Below are 21,628 nucleotides of genomic sequence, written 5' to 3' on the forward strand. Positions count from 1 at the left end.
TGTGTGTGTGTGTGTGTGTGTGTGTGTGTGTGTGTGCGCGCGTGCGCGTGCATGCGTGCGTGCGTGTATATGCATCTGTCTGTGTGTGTGTGCACGCGTGTCCATGTGTGTGCGTCCAGGTACCCATGCAGGCACATGCACACACTCACACAAACACACATGCGCAAACACACTCACCCGGATACACACACGCACGCGCGCACGCACGCACGCACGCGCGCACACACACACACACACACACACACACACACACACACACACACACACACACACACACACACACACACACACACACACACACACACACACACACACACACACACAGGGGAACCACAAGCTGCTACTGTACATTATACATTATATACATTATAGCTCCTCCTCCTCCTCCTCCTCCTCTATCAGACACACAGAGACACTGTGGAGCCATAGGACCCCCAGCACCTGAACCCAGCATAGAGAGGTTCAGTGAAGGAGGTGTGGAAGGTGTACAGGTGTGTCAGTGTGTCACAAGACACTGTGTAGAAGGACACAGTGCCGGTAGGACAGTCTACATACACTGCTACTCTGTTGGAGTAGGAGGTACGCAAAGGGAGGACAGTGTACTTCTTATTGTGACACACAGTGTACCTGTTATTATCACCATTACATATCAGACTCCATGACATGTTATTGGATCCAAACCCACTGTCAACACCCTGTCTGTTGATACCACTATATGACACTGCTATAGAAACACTTCCACTGTACTCCACCTCCCAGTAACAGCGTCCAGTCAGACTCTCTCTACACATCACCTGACTGCAGTCCTCAAATCTGTCTGCATGACGAGGATAGTTCTGATCCTCTCTCACCAGTGTCACCTTCTTGTTGTTCAGAGAGAGTTGTTTGTATGCTGTGTTTGGATCCAGTGTGAGTTCACACACATCTGATGGGACGAACAACACACAATACAACACCTGTTAACAATCACACACAACAACAACAACAACAACAACAACAACAACAACAACAACAACAACAACAACAGAGGGGAGGTGTGTGTGTGTGTGTGTGTGTGTGGGGGGGGTGTGTTTGTGTGTATTATACACATGCACACACGCTCTACTCTTCCTTTTCCTCTCCTCTCCTCTCCTCTCCTCTCCTCTCCTCTCCTCTCCTCTCCTCTCCCTTTTCCTCTACTCTACTCTACTCTCTCCTCTCCTCTCCTCTCCTCTCCTCTCCTCTCCTCTCCTCTCCTCTCCTCTCCTCTTACTCTACTCTACTCTACTCTACTCTACTCTTCCTTTTCCTCTCCTCTCCTCTCCTCTCCCTCTCCTCTCCTCTACTCTCCCTTTTCCTCTACTCTACTCTCCTCCTCCTCCTCCTCCTCTCCTCTCCTCTCCTCTCCTCTCCTCTCCTCTCCTCTCCTCTCCTCTCCTCTTACTCTACTGTACTCTTCCTTTTCCTTTTCCTTTTCCTTTTCCTTTTCCTTTTCCTCTCCTCTCCTCTCCTCTCCTCTCCTCTCCTCTCCTCTTCTCTACTCTACTCTACTCTCCTCTCCTGTACTCTCCTCTCCTCTACTCTCCTCTCCTCTACTCTTCCTCTACTCTCCTCTCTTCTCCTCTCCCTTTTCCTCTACTCTACTCTACTCGACTCTACTCTACTCTACTCTCCTCTTTCCTCTACTCTCCTCTCCTCTAATCTACTCTTCCTCTCCTCTCCTCTACTCTACTCTACTCTACTCTACTCTACTCTACTCTACTCTTCCTCTCCTCTCCTCTCCTCTCCTCTCCTCTCCTCTCCCTTTTCCTCTCCTCTCCTCTCCACCGCACACATATTCTGGACGTACAGGACAGGAAATGTTTGCACAGTCAACTTCAGGCCTTCAAAATAAGAGACTGGCCGCGGACGGAGCAGACGAAAGGCGCGCTGGACATTTAACCCGTTCATGTCTGGAGCACTAAATGGGTTAAAAGGTATGTGTGCAGTGTCCCTCCTGGTCAGATGAATGGATACTTTGAGGATTGGTCAAGCTTCACATGATAATTTGGCCTTACTACTAATACTAAGATTCACCGCTTCACTTCGAACCGAGGTTTGATTTTTATAGTTATTATCAACTCACGCTAAAAAATAATGCTCCAATATCCTATGGACAATTTAATAACATGCTCTTAGATCTCCCTACCTCAGTATGCAATTGTTTTTAACTTACTAATTCTCTATGATGTTTCATTCTATGTTTTGTTGTTGTTTTATATCTGTATGCTAATTGTTGATCTTTGTGTATGTAATCTCGTCAGCATTGCAAATGAGGGTGAACCTCAATGCTCTTTTCGAGAATAAATAAAGGTTTCAATCAATCAATCAATCAATCAATCAATCAATCAATCAATCAATCAATCAATCAATCAATCAATATTCACTGTGTTAATTGAATGCAGACATACAGTATGCATTTATATTCACTGTGTTAATTGAATGCAGACATACAGTATGCATTTATATTCACTGTGTTAATTGAATGTAGACATACAGTATACATTCATATTCACTGTGTTAATTGAATGTAGACATACAGTATGCATTTATATTCACTGTGTTAATTGAATGTAGACAAACAGCATGCATTTATATTATCTGTTTACCCAGGCTAATATTTCACCTCACATTACTGTAACAAACCATCATCTGCTTTGAATGATAACAGATGGGCTGTAATGCCCACAGGTGACAGCTAGAGGGCATATCATGCCCATGACAGACAGCTATATGGTGACTTGACGACACACAATGACAGTCACTGCCTGTCTTGTGCTTGGAGATGAGCTTTTGTTATTATCACATACTGTATCAGCGTACTCATTATGGTTATTATGATCTTCATTCAGAGTAGGATGAATGAATGAGTGAATGATTGTCACATGCTTCTATTGGTTTATGTGTCAAATGAACTAACAGACACACTATGCATGCACGTACATGTAGCACATGCAAAAAAGCAGTCCATCTGCAACCCGGATTGGAAAATGGATTATGGATAAAGGCATTTAATGTATTTATTCTATGTGTACTGTGCAGTGTGCAGGCATGGATATGCTATTCATTATCTTGTTTAGGCAGGCAGTGGGCCTAAAGTAGAAAAAAAATAAAAACTATGCAATTGTTTTTACTAATGTCGTGAGTAATATCGATATTGAGGTATTCAACAACGTGGTCGAATATCGAAGGTTTTTCTAATATCGCCCAGCTTTACTGTATGGATAAAAAATATTGTGATGCTGTATTAACACATTTAGCTGGGGACCCCATGGAATCCCCCCAAAGACCCCTGGGGGTCCCCAGACCCCACCTTGAGAACCACTGTTCTAAATAGCTGCATGTGCTGCTGCTTTGATTGAATGAATAAAACAGAATAGACACTTACACTTCTTCAGTCCTGGTGTCAGCATGTTCTCTCCACCATGGTCCACACTGGAGTTGGAGGAGAGACAAAGTCAGGCCTGAATATTCTCTATGATACTATCTATCTATCTATACAGTTTACAGTTTACAGTTTACAGTTTAGGCATTTAGCAGACGCTTTTAATCCAAAGCGACTTACAATAAGCAGATAACATCACAATAATAAACAAGATAATATGTCAGAACATCAACAATATAACAAATGCAAATGGATATTTATCTAGAAAAAACACAGTATAATCAAAGTTCTAAAAACCTAAAGACAAAAAACTAATGCTAACTAGCTTCATGTATGGTCACTGACTTTTCTGTAGTGCTATGGGTTTAGGTGGAGTCTGAAAAGGTGAGTCTTCAGTCCACGGCGAAAGCTAGCGAGTGAGTCCGTTGTTCTAAGTGCGACAGGGAGTTTATTCCACAACTTGGGGGCCAGGAGGGCAAACTGTCTCGGACAAGTATACATTAGGGAAACCACGTCTGCGTGTCTGCGTTGACGTCATCCAATGGGAAAACCCTTGAAATAACAGAGTGATGTCATCAACTGGGTGATGTCACCCAGTTCACGTCCCAGGCCATATATAGGGGAAACGAGAGGGGCCGTCTATGCCCGTAGCCAATCCGATGGGCATAAATGGGCATATGTCCAAAAATCTTGAGGATTGGCGGATTGGTGAGCTTCGCATGACATTTCAGCCAACCAGACAGTAAATGGGCCAATCTCCATGATTGGTCAAGCTTCACGTTACATCATAATATCTTACTATAAAACGGGAGAAGCAGGCGCAAACCTCTAGTATAAACAATGATTGACAGCATACTCTAAACCTAGATCATTTGGACAACAAGGCTGTGGGTGAAAGCTCATACTGTTCAGTGTACTGATACAAGGGGATTTGAGTATTAATCCTATATTAACATTCTTCTTAAGGGTTGGACTGGTGAACCGTCCGGCCGGTCAGCATGCAGGTGGACGGACGGACCTCTGATCACATATAACCACCAGTAAGACTCCCTAATCGGGAGATAAGCGACCGTCAGGTCGCAGCGTGATTTTAGGGCAAAATGTGTAGGAGCAGTGTCCAAAAATGTGTTTTAAAAAATCGGCCAGATGGTGGCGCTATATGGGACAGATCTATGTTGATGACATGAGTGTAGACATACTGTGTACCGATTTGCGTGATTTTAGGGCAAAATCTGTAGGAGCAGTGTCTAAAAATGTGTTTGAAAAAATCGGCCTGATGGTGGCGCTATATGGGACAGATCCATGTTGATGACATGAGTGTAGACATACTGTGTACCGATTTGCGTGATTTTAGGGCAAAATCTGTAGGAGCAGTGTCCAAAAATGTGTTGGGCCTGATGGTGGCGCTATATGGGACAGATCCATGTTGATGACATGAGTGTAGACATACTGTGTACCAATTTGCGTGATTTTAGGGCAAAATCTGTAGGAGCAGTGTCCAAAAATGTGTTTGAAAAAATCGGCCTGATGGTGGCGTTATATGGGACAGATCCATGTTGATGAGATGAGTGTAGACATACTGTGTACCGATTTGCGTGATTTTAGGGCAAAATCTGTAGGAGCAGTGTCCCAAAATGTGTCGGGCCTGATGGTGGCGCTATATGGGACAGATTCATGTTGATGGCTCTTTTGGCGCCGCCGAGGCGGACGTGTGGGTACCGGCCCCGGCTCTCCCGGTCGCTCCTAGCCCGAGTTACGGCATTTGGTCATTTTTGCACTTTTTGGGGGCATTTTTGCACTTTTTGGGGGGCCCTGGGGGTCCCTGGAGCTCCAGTTCCCAAGGCAGCTACGCCCACATATGGAGTGTGTTGTCTAACCTCAATCATCATCGTCATGGCATCAGGAAATTGAGAGTGTTGCCTATGTAAAGGCTGGATAGCCAAAATGTCATGTGAAGCTCGACCAATCCTCAAGCTTGCACCACTCCTCCATTGAACTAGGCTTCCTAAATAATGGTGATGTCACAGAGAATGCTGCTTCCTGATTGGCTATGAATTTACACAGAACAAAATAATGACGTCACTCTGTGTTTTTCAAGGGTTTCCCCATTGGATGACATCACCGGATGCTGCTTCCTGATTGGCTACGAGTTTACCCAGAATTGTGTAGAACTATAGTGTGTTCCTATAGTGTGTACCGATTCGATACGATACAAAATAAAACGATACGATGCGATTTAGCTGTTTTCATTTCGATATACTTCGATTTTTTAAGTTAAAAACGATATTTCGATGCAGTTACTATATTGTTACACCCCTAGTGTTTACACATGATCTGAGTAGACAGTAGACACATTCACACACAGACCAAGTCTCTCATACCTCAGAGTGTCCAGTCTATAGTGTGGATCCTTCACAACAGCAGAGAGCATCGCTTCTCCTGATTTTCCTGGATGATTGTGGCTCAAGTTCAGCTCTCTCAAATGGGAAGGGTTGGAGCGCAGAGCTGAGGTCAGAGCAGAACAGCCTTTTTCTGTGATGAGACATCCTGACAAACTACACACACACGCACGCACACACACACACACACACACACACACACACACACACACACACACACACACACACACACACACACACACACACACAGTGAGAAAGGTTTACGCCAGAATCCAGCAGTGATAAAGCATGAGACATCCTGACAAACTACACACAAACACACACACACACACACACACACACACACACACACACACACACACACACACACACACACACACACACACACTCGCACAGTGAGAATTTTCACATTACATTTTCTTTCCTTTAATATAGACATTTTGTTTTATTTAGACAAAGTTGAACACGATTACAGGCATACTGACTTCAGAGTCTCCAACATGCAGTGTGGACTCCCCAGTCCCACAGCCAGAAGGTTTACGCCAGAATCCAGCAGGTCATTGTTGCTCAAGTCCACTTCTCTCAGACTAGAGCTGGAGCTGAGAGCTGACGACAACTCCTGACAGCAACTCTCTGACAGGTTACAACCACTCAGCCTGGAGAAACATACGAGGTAAAGAATTTTTTATTCGATTTTCTGTTAAAGAAAGATCATAAAATGTATTAAATATATCTAGTCATCAGTGAACGTACAGAGCTTTCTTGGAGTCTTTGAGGACGGGCAGCAGCTTTAGAAGAGCTTCCTCTGAAGCACAGTATTTCTTCAGGTCAAACACGTCCAGCTCCTTTTCCGAAGACAGCAACATGAAGACCAGAGCTGACCACTGAGCAGGAGAAAGCTTGTCTGTGGAGAGACGCCCTGATGCCAGCCAGCTTTGGATGTCCTCATCTAGGGAATGATCATTAAGCTCATACAGACAGTGGAACAGATTCATGCTTCTCTCTGGAGATGGATTCTCTCTGATTTTTTCTTTGATGTATTGGACCGTTTCTTGATTGGTCTGGAAGCTTGGTCCAGTCAGTGTCAGCAGTCTTCGTAGGAGTGTCTGATTGGTGTCCAAAGAGAGGCCCAGCAGGAACCGAAGGAACAAGTCCAGGTGTCCATTTGGACTCTGTATGGCCTTGTCTACAGCACTTTGGTAGATGTTAGGTTTTCTTCTTAATAACGTGGGCCAATTGGAGGTTGCTTGTGGTTCTGACAGTAGGTTGATGCCATCGTTGACGAAGGAGACAAAGACATAAAGAGCAGCGAGAAACTCCTGAACACTAAGATGGACAAAGCAGAACACTGTGTCCTTGTACACACCAAACTCCTCTTTAAAGGTCTGTGTAAACATTCCGGAATACACAGAGGCATCTCTGATATCAATACCACACTCTCTCAGGTCTGCTTCATAGAAGATCAGGTTGCCTTTCTCTAGCTGTTGAAAAGCCAGTTTTCCCAAAGACAGAATGACCTTGGTATTTTCTGGATTCTTGTCAGAGTGTGTCTGAGCTCCATCATGATATTTCATGTCTTTCTGTTTGGTCTGAACCAACATGAAGTGGAGGTACATCCCAGTCAGGTAATTTGGCAGCAATCCTTTCACATCTGTTCTCAACATGTCCTCCAGAACAAAGGCAGTGATCCAACAGAAGACGGGGATGTGACACATGATGTGGAGGCTTTTGGATTTCTTGACGTGTGAGAGGATTGGGCGTGCCTGCTTCTCATCCCCGAATCTCTTGATGAAGTACTCATCCTTCTGTGGATCGGTGAATCCTCTGACCTCTGTCAGCCTGTCAACATAATCAGTTGGGATCTGGTCGGCTGCTGCAGGTCGTGTAGTTATCCAGATGCAAGCAGAGGGAAGCAGGTTTCCCTTGATGAGGTTTGTCAGCAACACATCCATCGAGATTGGCTTTGTGACATCTGTTACAATCTCATTGTTCTGGAAGTGTAGAGGAATCCTCAATTCATCTAAACCATCAAGGATGAACAAAACTTGGAACTCTTGTAAGCTGTTGAGTGGTTTCATGATTCCCCCAAAGAAATGATGAAGAAGTCCCACCAAGCTGTACTTCTCCTTGATCAGATTCAGCCCTCTGAAAGTGAGTAGAAACATGAAGTGGATATTCTGGTTGGCTTTGTCTTCTGCCCAGTCCAGAGCATTCTTCTGAGTTAAGACTGTTTTACCAATGCCAGCCACTCCCTTTGTCATCACTATTCTGATTGGTTCATCTTGTCCAGGTAAGGGTTTAAAAATGTCTTCAAATCTGATTGGTGTCTCTGGTCTGGCTGGTTTCCTGGATGCTGTTTCAATCTGTCTGACTTCATGTTCTTTATTGACCTCTCCACTGCCTCCCCGTGTGATGTAGAGCTCTGTGAAGATCTGATTCAGAAGTGTTGGGGTTCCCTCTTTAGCATTCCACTCTGACACATTCTTACACTTCTCCTTCAGATAAGACTTGAGTTGTTGTTGACTGACAGGAGCAAGAGTTTCTAAACCAAAGAATGAAATCACCAGTGAGTGTATTATGTGGATATTAAATAAAGTAACAGATTACAAGTTATAGTTTTGCCAGCTAATTGTGTGAATTGTTTCTAATAATAGGGATCTGCTTGGAGATATGTATACATTGACCAGAGACATCATCATTATTTCCTTTTTTATTAATGCAGGGTGCAGGCAAGAGTGACAACGTTTCGATGTCAATACATCTTCGTCAGGTCATAGCGTGAAGCGTCTACAAAATGGCTTTTATACATGGATAGCAGGGGTTGGCCCTTCAATTAGCCAATCTCCGAAAGCCAGCAATAATGACTACATCTTATTTCACGTGGAGGGTGAAAATAGAGCCCAAAGGGCTACATACATAGTCATCTGAATAGCAAAGATACACATTACATCTGTTGCAGTGCAGAGGCCTATAGGTTCAAAGTACATGTTTCGATAATAAACGTTAAAAAACATTTTGTATAAACAACTTTTCTTTTTTTGTATAGACATTTTTTTAAATATTTTTAAAAACCCTCACCATCTACCATGTGTTTATTGTGTTTTGTTTTTATTTTTTTTGTTAAAATAAGATGTAGTCATTATTGCTGGCTTTCGGAGATTGGCTAATTGAAGGGCCAACCCCTGCTATCCATGTATAAAAGCCATTTTGTAGACGCTTCACGCTATGACCTGACGAAGATGTATTGACATCGAAATGTTGTCACTCTTGCCTGCACCCTGCATTAATAAAAAAGGCTCTAAAAGTCCGTGCTTGCTCCAGTATACTCCTTCTACACATTCAAGTCCTGTTCCTGAGATGCACCGGACCGGCCTGAACTAGGCTAGAGGCGCGATGGATACTCCTCATGATCATCATTATTTCCATCATGTATAATTACTTTCTTACTGCTCTCCATCATGTTAAGATAGATACCTTTATTATCCCAAGGGGGAAATTCAGTCAGTTAAAGGTGTGAATAAAGTCTTTCTTGCTGATCTCTGTCATGTTAAAGGTGGTGTGGGACATAAAGGTGTGAATAAAGTCTTTCTTACTGATCTCCAGGATGTCAGCCAGCTTCTCCTGCTTCAGACTCCTCAGGAGGTGCAGTGTGCTCTTCAGAGCTCCCTCTGTGATGCTTCTCCTCGCCTCCTCACCCTCACCATCTACCACCTCCCCCTCCTCTCTCTGACTCTCTAAGCATTCTGGGTAATCTTTTTTCAAAACCCTCTGGAAACTCTTCATCTCTTTCTTCACGATTGTTACGAGATTCTCTTCAAGCAGCTGAAACACATAATAATATAATGCCGGTATATAAAGTTTAATTCAACAATATTTAACTGATTGAGTCATTGGGGACCAAGGACCAGATGGGAGGATTATATCTCCATGCTGGCCATGGAACGCCTCAGGATCCCCCAGTGTCATGGGAAAAAAGTCATGGAAATGTAATGTCTCCCATAAGCTGATGAAGGTGCAGTGTCATCAAACAATAAATACCACACCTCAAACAGACTGCCAATGGCAGAAAGTCAAAGAAAGATGGTCAGGCATTTCAGTCTTCATGGACAAATGGTTCGGCTGGGATAAAATGTTTTGGCGAATACACAGCCTATACTGCCCTACAAAGGCAGAGTGAAGGAACTACGTTTTTGGACACACCGACTTATTTGTGTCGCCTAAAGGTCAAATTAGCCTTCATGATATCGGGGGATGAAGAATTAGCTTAATAACAGATATACAATCAGTGTAATATCACTTTATGCCTTTATCTCATTTGGCTGATGAGCTGTAACACATTTTCTTTTGTGAAATTCTTGTACAGAGTTACTGCACTGCCTTTGTAGGGCAGTATCAATCTGAGTTCCCAGAGGTTTTTTTTTTCGCCACTAGGGGGGCGAGAAGAACCTCTGGGCCAAAACTATGATATTCCTGGGACAGGAAGTTGTCCCAGGCTCAGAATCTGAGCTGGGACAATACAGGAAGTAGAGCCCTGTGCAAACCTTCAAAACATTCAGAACAGAAACCAACCAAAAACACTACAACAATATGCAGCCCATGTTTCAAGGTGAATCCTACCAGACTAGGGCAGTATAGGCGTCTTTATTGTGATCAACTTCTCATTTATTTTTAGATAAAATAAGTTGTACATTGACATACCTTAAATAAGTCCAGCTCTATTTGATGTTCCTGAGCTGACTGACCACTGGAACCCTGAGATATCTGCTGCTGGTCTCTGTGGAGGACACGCACACACACACACACACACACGCACGCACGCACGCACGCACGCACGCACGCACGCACGCACGCACGCACGCACACACTAATTGGTCAGACAGTGTTTCTATGTAGAGTTTCTCCTGTAGATGATATTTAATGTACAACATTTGGTGGTCATTGTGGTGTCCTTGTAATTGTTGACCATAGTGATAGTCATAATGTATTCTGTATTATTGCGACCGTAGTTTACTATGAGAACCGTCACAGCTTGACCATATGTATGTAGCCAACCAGTACTTTCAAACTGGACATTATAATTGTTTGTTGTTGATCAATATGTCACAATGTGATGCATTGATACATTATAACGTACCGGTACACTGTCTGTGGTTTACAATGTTGTTGAAGACTAAACATTCTCCCAAAATGTAGGCTAAACATTTATGTTTGAAGGAGAGTGATTATCCACACCCTTTATAAATAAGAAAGGAATTCGAAATATGTATTTACTGGTAGATTAAATTACCGTAAAATAAATGGCTAGCCTGCTAGATAAACATGCTGAACAATGATGATTTGATCTCAGTAAGGCAGGGCTTTTCAAATCAACTGGTGGCCCACGGGCCAAATCTGTCCCACTAGTGAAGTTGGACTGGTCCTCAGAAGGGCCCCCAGTCCCTTAGGTTTTGACAATGTGCCCCACTGAACAATTTAGTTGAACAGCCCTGCAGTAAGGGCTCCTGTTATTGATACAGAACATCCTTTATCACAGATACCTTGGACTGGTTTAAAATAAAGCTTAGCTTCCTGATGCAGATCACACTGTCTCTCATACAATATTCATGAGGATATACAGTAGTCTCCTCTTCAGTCAAAGCCAGATTACAGGTCATCCCAACTAGACTCAGTTTTATCTCTGTGGAACCCCTAAAGCCGGCCATACATTACACGATAATCGGGCCCGACTGAATCGGGTAGAATTAAACACTACAGGATTATTTTTTCAGATTATCTGACCAGATAACCGAAACGGGCTCACACTAGAGAAAAGCATCCTATCTACGGGGTCGGGCAGTTGGTTTTAGTGCAGGGATGGCTGATGCGAAGGGCTGATGCATACTCCACTTTTAGAGACAAATGTATTTTGGTTCGGAATAAACCGACCCCCATTCTGAACCTCTGAATTACCTCATAAGTATAGCAGCATGTTGTAGTTTAGGCCAGTGGTTCTCAACCTGTGGGTTCCCCAAATTATTTTGGTGGGTCCCCAGATGATTAACATAATGTGCAACATTGTTTTCTCACTCAACAGTAAACAAACCAACATAACGTTTAAGGGTATCTGCACATTTCTAAAGTGACAATTTAATGACATTTTAATACCTCTAAAATGACAAATTAAACATTGGCCAAATTGTCAAATATTAGAGACAGAAATTGTGAAAATAGCAGATCTACATGCTCACAACGCCTCGCAACGCGAGGTGTTGTGAGCATGTAGATCTGTGTTATACAAATAGAACTGTGTAATACAAAATGTAATGCCTCAACTCTTAGTGCTCGTCAGGGTTAAAATATGATTATTTTGGGGGTCACGGCCTGAAAAGGTTGAGAACCACTGGTTTTGGCAGACAGTTCCATATACATTGCCACATCTTGGCCAGGAGATATGGTCAAGTGTGATGCCGACCAATGATCGTTTGTCGTCTTTCATGACATTGAACTGCTGCAGGACAGAGTGCAAAACACGGCGAGAGGCCATGCCTTGGCCTGGCAGAGACTAAAAAGAAATGTGATCAAAGTGTGGATGTGTGCCAGTGTAAGGGTCTTGTACAGTGCATGGGTTAGATGTATTATTGCTTCATGTTTGAATAATTTGATTACAGACTAGTTCGGGTAAAAGACCTGTGAATGCAGACTTGTAAACTAATGGATGCAGGGAATTACTATTTAGTTACAAGCTCTTAATACTTTTCATAAGTTCAATATTTACCACACACACACACACACGCACACGCACACACACACACTGTACTAACTGTCTAACTGAAAAACATAGGGCGCAGGTTATGCTTGCTTACTCAACCTAACCGGGCAGAGAGTGGGCCCTAGCTCAGCTGGCTGCCTAACTAGGGTCCGCAAAGATAGGCATTTTGAATATGAATAATCTGATATTTGATCACATTTACAATTTACAATTTAGGCATTTAGCAGACGCTTTTAATCCAAGGCGTCTTACAATAAGCAGGTAAAACATCAATATAATAAGTAAGATAATATGTCAGTACATCAACAACGATATAACAATGCATATGAATATCAACCTAGAAAAACAATGACATATAGATCACGCACCTAATCAGTAAAAGATAATTCTAAAACCAAACAATTCTATTGAGCTTCAAGTATGGTGTTACAGTAGTGCTATGGGTTTAGGTGGAGTTTAGGCAGAAGCTAGGGAGTGAGTCTGTGGTTCTAAGTGTGACAGGGAGTTTATTCCACAGAGAGAGAAAGAGACCCAAGCGAGAACCCGGGATCCCAAACTAGTGAAAATAGCAGACCTACAGCTACAGGGCTTTGCGTCGCGTTGAGAGCTTGTAGATCGGCAATTTTCACTACTTCTTAATTATTGCAATATTTTATTTATGGAATGTCTTAGATGTGTGTGTTTCTTTGTTTGAAAATGTATAACATTTAAATGTATTTATTTATTTCTAAAAACAAAAAGATTTTTAGGGGAGGGGAACATTATTTTAAATATACCGGTACATTTACATTTTTTGCAGGAAAAGAAGTGGGATTTTTACTCGAGTCGTGACCCATAAACAATGGTCCGTGACACACAGGTTTTGCTGTAGAGCAGTGGTTCCCAAACTTTTTAGCCCGTGACCCAAACTAGTGAAAACAGCAGATCTACAAGCTCATAATGTGACGTTTCACGCAGCGATGTGGGCTTGTATATTGGCCATTTTCATTACTTCTTAAACATTTGTTTTCTAATTTATGGAATTTCTTAGATTTCAGTTTGATTTCTTCATGAAGATATTGAAAATAATTCTTTGAATTTGTTTTTTAATACATAAAAAATGCTTTTTTTGAAAATAATGTGTCCGCGACACCCACAAATGGGCCCCGAACCAGTGCTGTAGAGCATACCTAACTAGGAATAGAGCAGCTGTCTGTGTGGGATGGATGGCAGCTTCAATAGAGTAGCTGAGGTCAAACTGGTCAAAAATCATCAATTTGGTGCACTTGGTGACGAGTTTCTGATTTTTGTTATGGTGTTTGGTATGGGTATAAGGTTTTCAAAAACCATCGCAAACAAGTTATGTTGTTTATCATACCCAATAGTAACAGAAACCATTGAAAAATCTCTTAATCAATTATTTGAGGTTTCAACCATATACTGACAAATCTACTATTGAATTCATTGCAAACAGACCACTAGGGGGCGAGCCCAACTTGTTTGCGATGGTTTTTGAAAACCTTATACCCATACCTAACACCATACCAAAATTCAAAAACTCTTCACCAAGTGCAGATTTATTATGATTTTGTTACACATTAAAACCCAGTTTATTGGCATTTTCAGCTCCCGGCAGCCATCGTGGACACCATCTTGAAAATGGTGCCTTTCCGGTAGTTATTTTTTCCAGAATTTTTAGTATGTTGTTTATCATACCCAATAGTAACAGGATCCATTGAGAAAATCTCTTTCATCAATTATTTGGGGTTTGAACCATATAGGCCTACTAATGTATCTAATATTTGATTCATTGCAAACAGACCACTAGGGGGCGAGCCCAACTTGTTTGCGATTGTTTTTGAAAACCTTATACCCATACCTAACCCCATACCAAAAATCAAAAACTCTTCACCAAGTGCACGAACTTTCCCAGTTTGGCCCCAGCTAGAGGGTATTATGCACGTGACATGATGACATCATCATCATACCCGGAAGTTATGCAGGAACGCCTACTGACTGGCAAAAAAAAAAACTTTCTGGCCTTGACATCCCATACATCCAAACAGAAAAGTCCTATCTGATTGCATTAAACAACGTTAAACTCACTTTGCCACTCGGTTTGCCACTCGATTTGCCATTCACTTTACTATTTCTTCTAATTATTTTACTTAGACATATATAGAATGACAAAAGAAAAAACTGACAAGTGTCAAAATCTATCAAAATCAAACTGTCAAAAGCCAATTGGCTTTTGACAGACAGACAAGTTACAGCAGGCGCCATTGTGCCATGAGAAAGAGTTATTAGACTGCAGAACATGCTGTGTATCAGATGTGATTCTATGAGACATTCATGAACCGTACACCTGCATCCTGTTTCCATCTAACTGTCTCCTCTAGCATGAAATAAAAACCACAACAACAGCATAAACTAAAGGCTTAAGGCTGCCTGCTCTGCTATAGGTGTACATATTGAGACAGCTTAAGCACCTTGACACACTTTACCTTGAGTATCATTTGAATAAGCTCATACTGCAGTCCTGTATACAAATGTTGGTTTATTATTCTCATGTGTGTGCTTTTCCTTTTTTTCACATCGACCCAGGAGGAAAAGCACGGTTGTGTCAACTATAGTGTTGTAAAGCAACCATGCCACAAGCACTTCTGTCATTATGCTCTTTATCTTTATGTTCACTTTTAATTAAAAGAACATATAATTGTACTCTAAATGCTAAATGCTACAATTATAGAATTGAAGAAAATGCTAGAACCAATAATTGCTGTGTAATCATGTCAGAGTTCAAATGTGCATAAGTGTTCATGTTTTAAATATGCAGACATGTTCATCCCCGAGGGAAGTAGGGGTGCTGGGGGGGGCGGCCGCACCTTCTCCCCCAAGTCCCACCGCCCCCCCTAAACTGGGGGGTTGGGGGGAAAATATTGCCCCTCGGCAAGTAGAGGCTCTGACATCAGTGGCATGAAGTAGGGGCTATTTGGCTACTTCTATTTCCAGTACAATTTCAAAATAAACATGTGTTGAATGATCGATTGTATAGACACAAAAAAATGAAATGTGCTTCTGGGCACTGTTTAGAGAGGAAATGGCTTTCAAAGGACGCCCCTTTTAACTTGTCTGTGCGTCTGTCTCCCCGTGCGTACGTTGCGTCATGGAGTCGTGGTGAAATTAACAACACGGGCATAAAGGAATAGAAACAGAACACAAAATCAAGCTAGCAGCTCAGAATAGACTTATACTAGGGTCAGGCCATAGAGCCCATATAGATAGGAACCAGTTTAGAGATGTCAACTGGCTCCCAGTTAGACATGCAACGGTAGAAATTTTAACAGTACGGTACGGTATCAAACAAAATACCGTGGTATACGGTATTCCACCGTATTAACATATATGTTTGGATGCTATATGTATATAAGGGAATATACATTTCTAGAAATGGCAGCGTTGTAGATGTATTAGTTCCAACACAAAAGTCCATATTTTATAACATCTGTCAAAATCTATAATACTCCATAATGAAAATGATATATGTATATATATATATTTTTTTTGTTTTTGTTTTCAGATGTTACAGCTACACCAGATGATGTTGTTGATGAGGACAGTAGAGAAGTGACCATCTTGGAAGTGAGATTCGACCACATTCTGGAAGATGCTAACGTACCAACGTCCATAAACTAGTTGTGGGAGGCCTGCAGATTGCAGGAATGCCTAAGCCAATAGTTAAGAACTCTGTTCAGTGTCTGTGATGATGATGATGATGATGATGATGATGATGATGATGATTGTCATCATATCATAGTATACTGCACACATTTATTCATTCAGTTTTACCTCACTGTTTACAGGCTTTAACAATGTAAATACATATTTTTATAATGAAGGAAAAACTATAGGCCTACAAAATAGCAAACACAATTAAAACACAGAAAAATATCTCTATAATAAATATCATTATGTTTGGATCACTGATGCCGCTCTTTTCACAGTTATATTGTAGATGTGTGAGAGTGTTGAAAAACTATATTTAATAGATAAATATTCATTCTGAATTGAACATGAATTAATGTGTTCTATACAGTAGATGTGTCTCACCTGATTCAGATTGAAGAGACTCATTTAAGATGCTGCACTAACTGTAGGAAAGACATTGTGATAGTTTTACATTCTGACCTCTGATCAGTAGAGTGGTGTCCCTCTTTGAAGTTCATATATCGTCCCTTGGACTGATCACTCTTCATGGAGACACAGCTGGGCACAGGAGACTCTGCTCTCTGCTGATCAACCCTGACACCATGACTACCAACATGAAATATTACGTTTATTCATCAACTAATATTTAACTACTAACTTTTAAATGAGGATACAGAAACTGTGCGTGCATGCGTGCATGCGTGCGTGCGTGCGTGCACATTCGCCTTCTCACGGACAGTTCCATAGGTGTGTCAACATTATTACATAATTGCCTAATCACAATTATTTGAGATTTCTCAATCATGTTACATAATAATAATAATCATTTTCCTTCATCTGTACAAATTCATCGATGTGACACATTATGAACTTGGAGATTGGCTATTTCTACTTTTGAAATATTTTTAAAATATAAATGATTAAATATAATGGTCTCTTTTGTCCATATTACATAATTTATTTTGATCACTTCACTAGTTAGTCTGGTATTTCTGTGTGTATGTATTTGTCATATCTGTCATGTGCAAATAGTTTTGTTTAAAAAAGCCTAAAAGACAAACAGAAACATTCAGTCCAAAACGCACACATTATCTCTGGGGTTTTGTGATCAATTCATATCAGTCAGATTATTCATATTGGATTCCAATTGGCTATGACTGCTGTTGGAGGAAAACACACAGTAGGTCTGTGTGTTTTTGACAACAAGAAGGTGATTTGTCCCACGGTCACAGTCGCAAACAAGCCACTCAAGCAACAGGACTTTTTTTTGTTAACCAACACTTACAAAAGTGTGACCAAAGTGAAGCGACTAGAATTGTTAAATATATTCAGTTTTGAATGCACCTAAATAGATTTTGATAGACAGAACAGACACTATCTTTTTTCTCCCTGGCTGCAGAGGTAATTTTTTTTACAATGTAACACTTTTCCCCATTATAACAGTATAACATTGTGCAAAACACTGTTATAACTGTTATTACGTTATGAGGTGATTATGTAAGCGATAATCAATGGGGAGCGGGTCATTTTGAGAAATAAACCCAGACATGTTGATTAGACAATGACGCGATGGTGGAGGGTCTAATCACCTTGAAGGGGTTATTTCTCAATAATGACCCGCACTCCATTGATTATCCTGCTTATTACACAGCTAATCAATGAAGACATTTAATTGATTAATTAATGAATGTGTTGTTTTACATTCTGACCTCTGATCAGTAGAGTGGTGTCCATCTTTGAAGTCAATTTGTCCATCCTTGGACTTGTCACTCTTCATGGAGACACAGCTGGGGACAGGAGACTCTGCTCTCTGCTGGTCAACCCTGACACCATGACAACCAACATGACATGACTTTTATTCATCAAGTAATTTGACTTACCGGTACATTTACAGAAACTGTGTGTGTGTGTGTGTGTGTGTGTGTGTGTGTGTGTGTGTGTGTGTGTGTGTGTGTGTGTGTGTGGGTGTGTGTGTGTGTGTGTGTGTGTGTGTGTGTGTGTGTGTGTGTCTGCTTGCGTGCATGTGTGCGTGCGTTCCTGTGTGTGTGCGTGCGTGTGTGTGCATCTGTGCATGATTGCCTGCCTGCCTGCCTTTGTCTTCTTATGGGCAGTTCCATTGGCATTTAAAAAAAAACGCTTAATCTCAATTATTACAATTTTTATACTTTTGGTACCCACAGCTGTTGCCTTACTATTTTTGGCCACTGGGGGGCACTGTTCACTAATATATGAGACAGCAATGTGTTCACTGCTCTCTGGGCTGCCTGTGATGCTGATAAAAGAATATAAAAAAATAATTCATGTAATTAGCTTTCTGCACACCTTATTCAAAATGGCTGCCATCCACATGCTGTTTATGTTTGTGAGTGTTAATCTAAAAACATATTTTTCTTGGGGTTGATTATATTTTTCTGCCAACTGCAAGGGGACAATGGACATCTTCTGAGAGCTTCTTTAAAAAAAAATATATATTATTTATTTATTTTAATTTATCTTTTTTTTAAAAAGCCTGAAATGTATTAGATAGATTTTTTTTTAACCCTTGGCAGGCAATTAACCAATTTGCTGCCAATCCTGAAAATCCCGGAAAAATCCCGTTGTACCTCCCTGCCATGCCTGTAGATCCCGGAAATAAAAAAAAAAAAAAAAATTGACCCCAAAAAATGTAGTAGGCATGATAGCAATCGCGAAATCGCATGTTTAACCCCCATAGCAACCCCATCTTTCAAGCATGGCAGCCATCTTTGTTTACATTTTAGGAATAATGGCTGTTATCTCATGAATGCCTGAACGGATTTCCATTCGGATTTTTTTGTTTGAAAGCTGTGAGCAATGTGGACACACGTGGTGCATGATCTAGGCATGGGTGTGCATGATCCGTGCACTATGAATTACATGGAAGTCTATGGAGACGAATGGCATCTGAGAGTACGAAGGTATTGTTAAATGGCAGCAGATGAGTTTTTAAAGGTGACCTGGTATTCTGTGTTGATCAGATATTCTCAGATCATGCGCAGGTGTGATGTAGGCCTAATGCCAGTGGAACGATGCCAAAAGGAACTTCATAGTCATACATGATTTGATTAATGAAGGGCATGCAGTGATGGGCAAGCTACTTGGAAAATGTAGTAAGCTAAGCTACAAGCTACTCTTGATGAAATATAGCTTTAGCTACAACGAAGCTACCCACAGAAAATGTAGCAAAGCAAGCTACAAGCTACACGACAAAAGTAGCTAACTACAACAAAGCTACTTTTTTTTTTTTTTATCAACTTCATGATCAAGTGCTACTTTCCACCAAACAAATAGTCAGGCAAAAAATGCTCAGTTCGATTGATTATTATAAAACTGGAAGCCCTCATGTCTGGCTTTTTGTGTCATCCTTTCATTTACTTTTTAAATTGTGTACCTTTTCAGGCTGTGCCCCCCCCCCACAAATCCTATTTGAACTGGGGACCACACCCTGACAAGCAATTGGAATTAGGAGTTGAGGCATTACATTTAGTTTCACTCTGTTCCACCGATAAATATTGTGAAAATAGCAGATCTACAAGCTCACAACACCTCGGAACACAAGGCGTTTCGAGCTTGTAGATCTGCCATTTTCACAATTTGTGCCTCTTTTACTATATTGTCAATTTGGCCAATGTTTGACCAGTTTTCATAGTTGTTAACTTTTGATGCAGTTTTGGTATTTTATTTATATTTTTTAGGTATTAAAAATGTCTAAAAGGTCCTTAAATTGCCACTTCACTGTCATTAGTTAGCTGTGGACAAAAGAGTGCCCTGATCTGTGTGCTGTCGAAACAGCTGATAAGATGGATGGATGGATGGATAATCTTTATGCTGATAGACAGACAGACAGACAGACAGACAGACAGACAGACAGACAGACAGACAGACAGACAGACAGACAGACAGACAGACAGACAGACAGTTAGTATTGTAACATTATCATTTGAATTGATTCATGTTATACAATTAATTTTGTACTGTAGTGCAGGTAGATGGTGAGTTGAGTGTAACGTTCTACTTTGACTACTTCGGACCAGTGGTGTAAAGTAAAGTAGATTTACTGTAGGCCTACTTACACTAAGTACAATTTTGAGGTATCTGTACTTTACTTGGGTATTTCCAGTTTTCAGTACTTTTACTTCTACTCACTACATCTCAAATCCAAATATTGTACTTTTACTCTACTACAATTATTTGAAAACTTTAGTTACTAGTTACTTTGCAGCTATGAATGATTATATTATAAAATATAGACTACATTATTCCACTTTAGCCCTATTTTATACCTTGGCTATTTTCAAACATTTAGTAGCCTACTTTTACTTTTGGTACTTTAAGTAGACCTACATTTTGATGCCAATACTTTCATACTTTTACTCAATTACATTTTGAATTCTGGACATTTGCTTGTAATGGGGTACATCTACAGCAAAGTATTGATACAAAGTACAAATTGTGAGTACTTTTTCCATCTCTGCTTTAGACAGAACAGAATCTTTAGCACTAATTTAGCAGGTCACACAATGGATCAGATATGCATCCAGCCGATGGCTCATTCTTATGTTAATTCACGTCGTTGAGACACGCTTTTTAAACGAGGTGCAAATTGGTTGTTTTTGATCGATATGCGAGGTAAGTCCAGTCCGAGTCTGACGTTCCGTGCACTCTATCATGCGGTGCGGACGTGCGGTGTCCCCTTCACTGTTTCACCCGCATTTGGTTAAAGTCATAACGAGTGAAGTTCTAACATTGCAAACGTTGCAAATAACTTTAGTTTCACTGTGTAGGTTTAGTTCCATATCCTCTCCGTCTCTCTGTGTCTGTCTCTGTGTGCAGTGGGTGCACCGGTGCAGACAGACAGTGAGCAGTGAGTTGTTGCTATCCCCAATAGCAACAACTCACTGCTCACTGTTCCTCCCGGAGGAGCCATGGAAGCAAGGGTAGATCTTCAAGCGAACACCCTGCCGAGCAGACTAGAGACACGTTGATAGCTTGTAGATCTGTCCTTTTTTGCAAATGACACCGCTGTACTATAGAAGTATAAAACGAGCTGTGATTCATAGAAAGTGCACACGCTGTATTATATCCAGAGCGTTGTCTGTGTATTATCCAAGTGTCAGTCGTCATTTCTATACCATGGCTTTTCTCCGGGGATCTTTTTCTTTTTCTTTTTTGCGCACAACCTTAATTAGTAACGTGTAGCGTTTGTTGGACGCTACGTCACTACTGGAGTCTAAAAATAGCTATTTGGTTCAAAACGAGCGGCGCTACCGTGTCCGTGAAAAATGTAGTTAAGCTATGTAGCATCGCTACTTGTAGCTCGCTACTGCCCATCACTGAGGGCATGATAGGAAAAAGACAGGTAAAAATGGTTGT

The 21,628-nt window shown here is 41.2% G+C and overlaps 2 protein-coding genes across 2 annotated transcripts in view; both read right to left on the reverse strand.

Annotated features, from left to right (window-relative positions):
* Positions 1-398: 398 nt before the first annotated feature.
* LOC308296339 (protein NLRC3-like) lies at positions 399-9,262 on the reverse strand (the record flags this gene model as incomplete). Its single annotated transcript, XM_080739589.1, has 6 exons — positions 399-925; positions 3,407-3,453; positions 5,785-5,958; positions 6,288-6,458; positions 6,556-8,344; positions 9,250-9,262. 6 exons carry the CDS (start codon positions 9,260-9,262, stop codon positions 399-401), a joined length of 2,721 nt encoding a protein of 906 aa, XP_080595715.1.
* A 41-nt stretch (positions 9,263-9,303) lies between these two features.
* LOC308296346 (NACHT, LRR and PYD domains-containing protein 3-like) overlaps positions 9,304-21,628 on the reverse strand; it is a gene marked incomplete at both ends in the record, with an annotated part of 52,300 nt that continues 39,975 nt past the window's right edge. Inside the window, one exon of the mRNA XM_080739604.1 lies at positions 9,304-9,624. Within this exon, the coding sequence (XP_080595730.1) occupies positions 9,304-9,624 (321 nt within the window). The remainder of the gene's footprint in view (positions 9,625-21,628) is intronic.

This window comes from Nannobrachium achirus, assembly GCF_963921795.1.
Source record: "Nannobrachium achirus genome assembly, chromosome: 2".
Lineage (NCBI taxonomy): Eukaryota > Metazoa > Chordata > Actinopteri > Myctophiformes > Myctophidae > Nannobrachium > Nannobrachium achirus.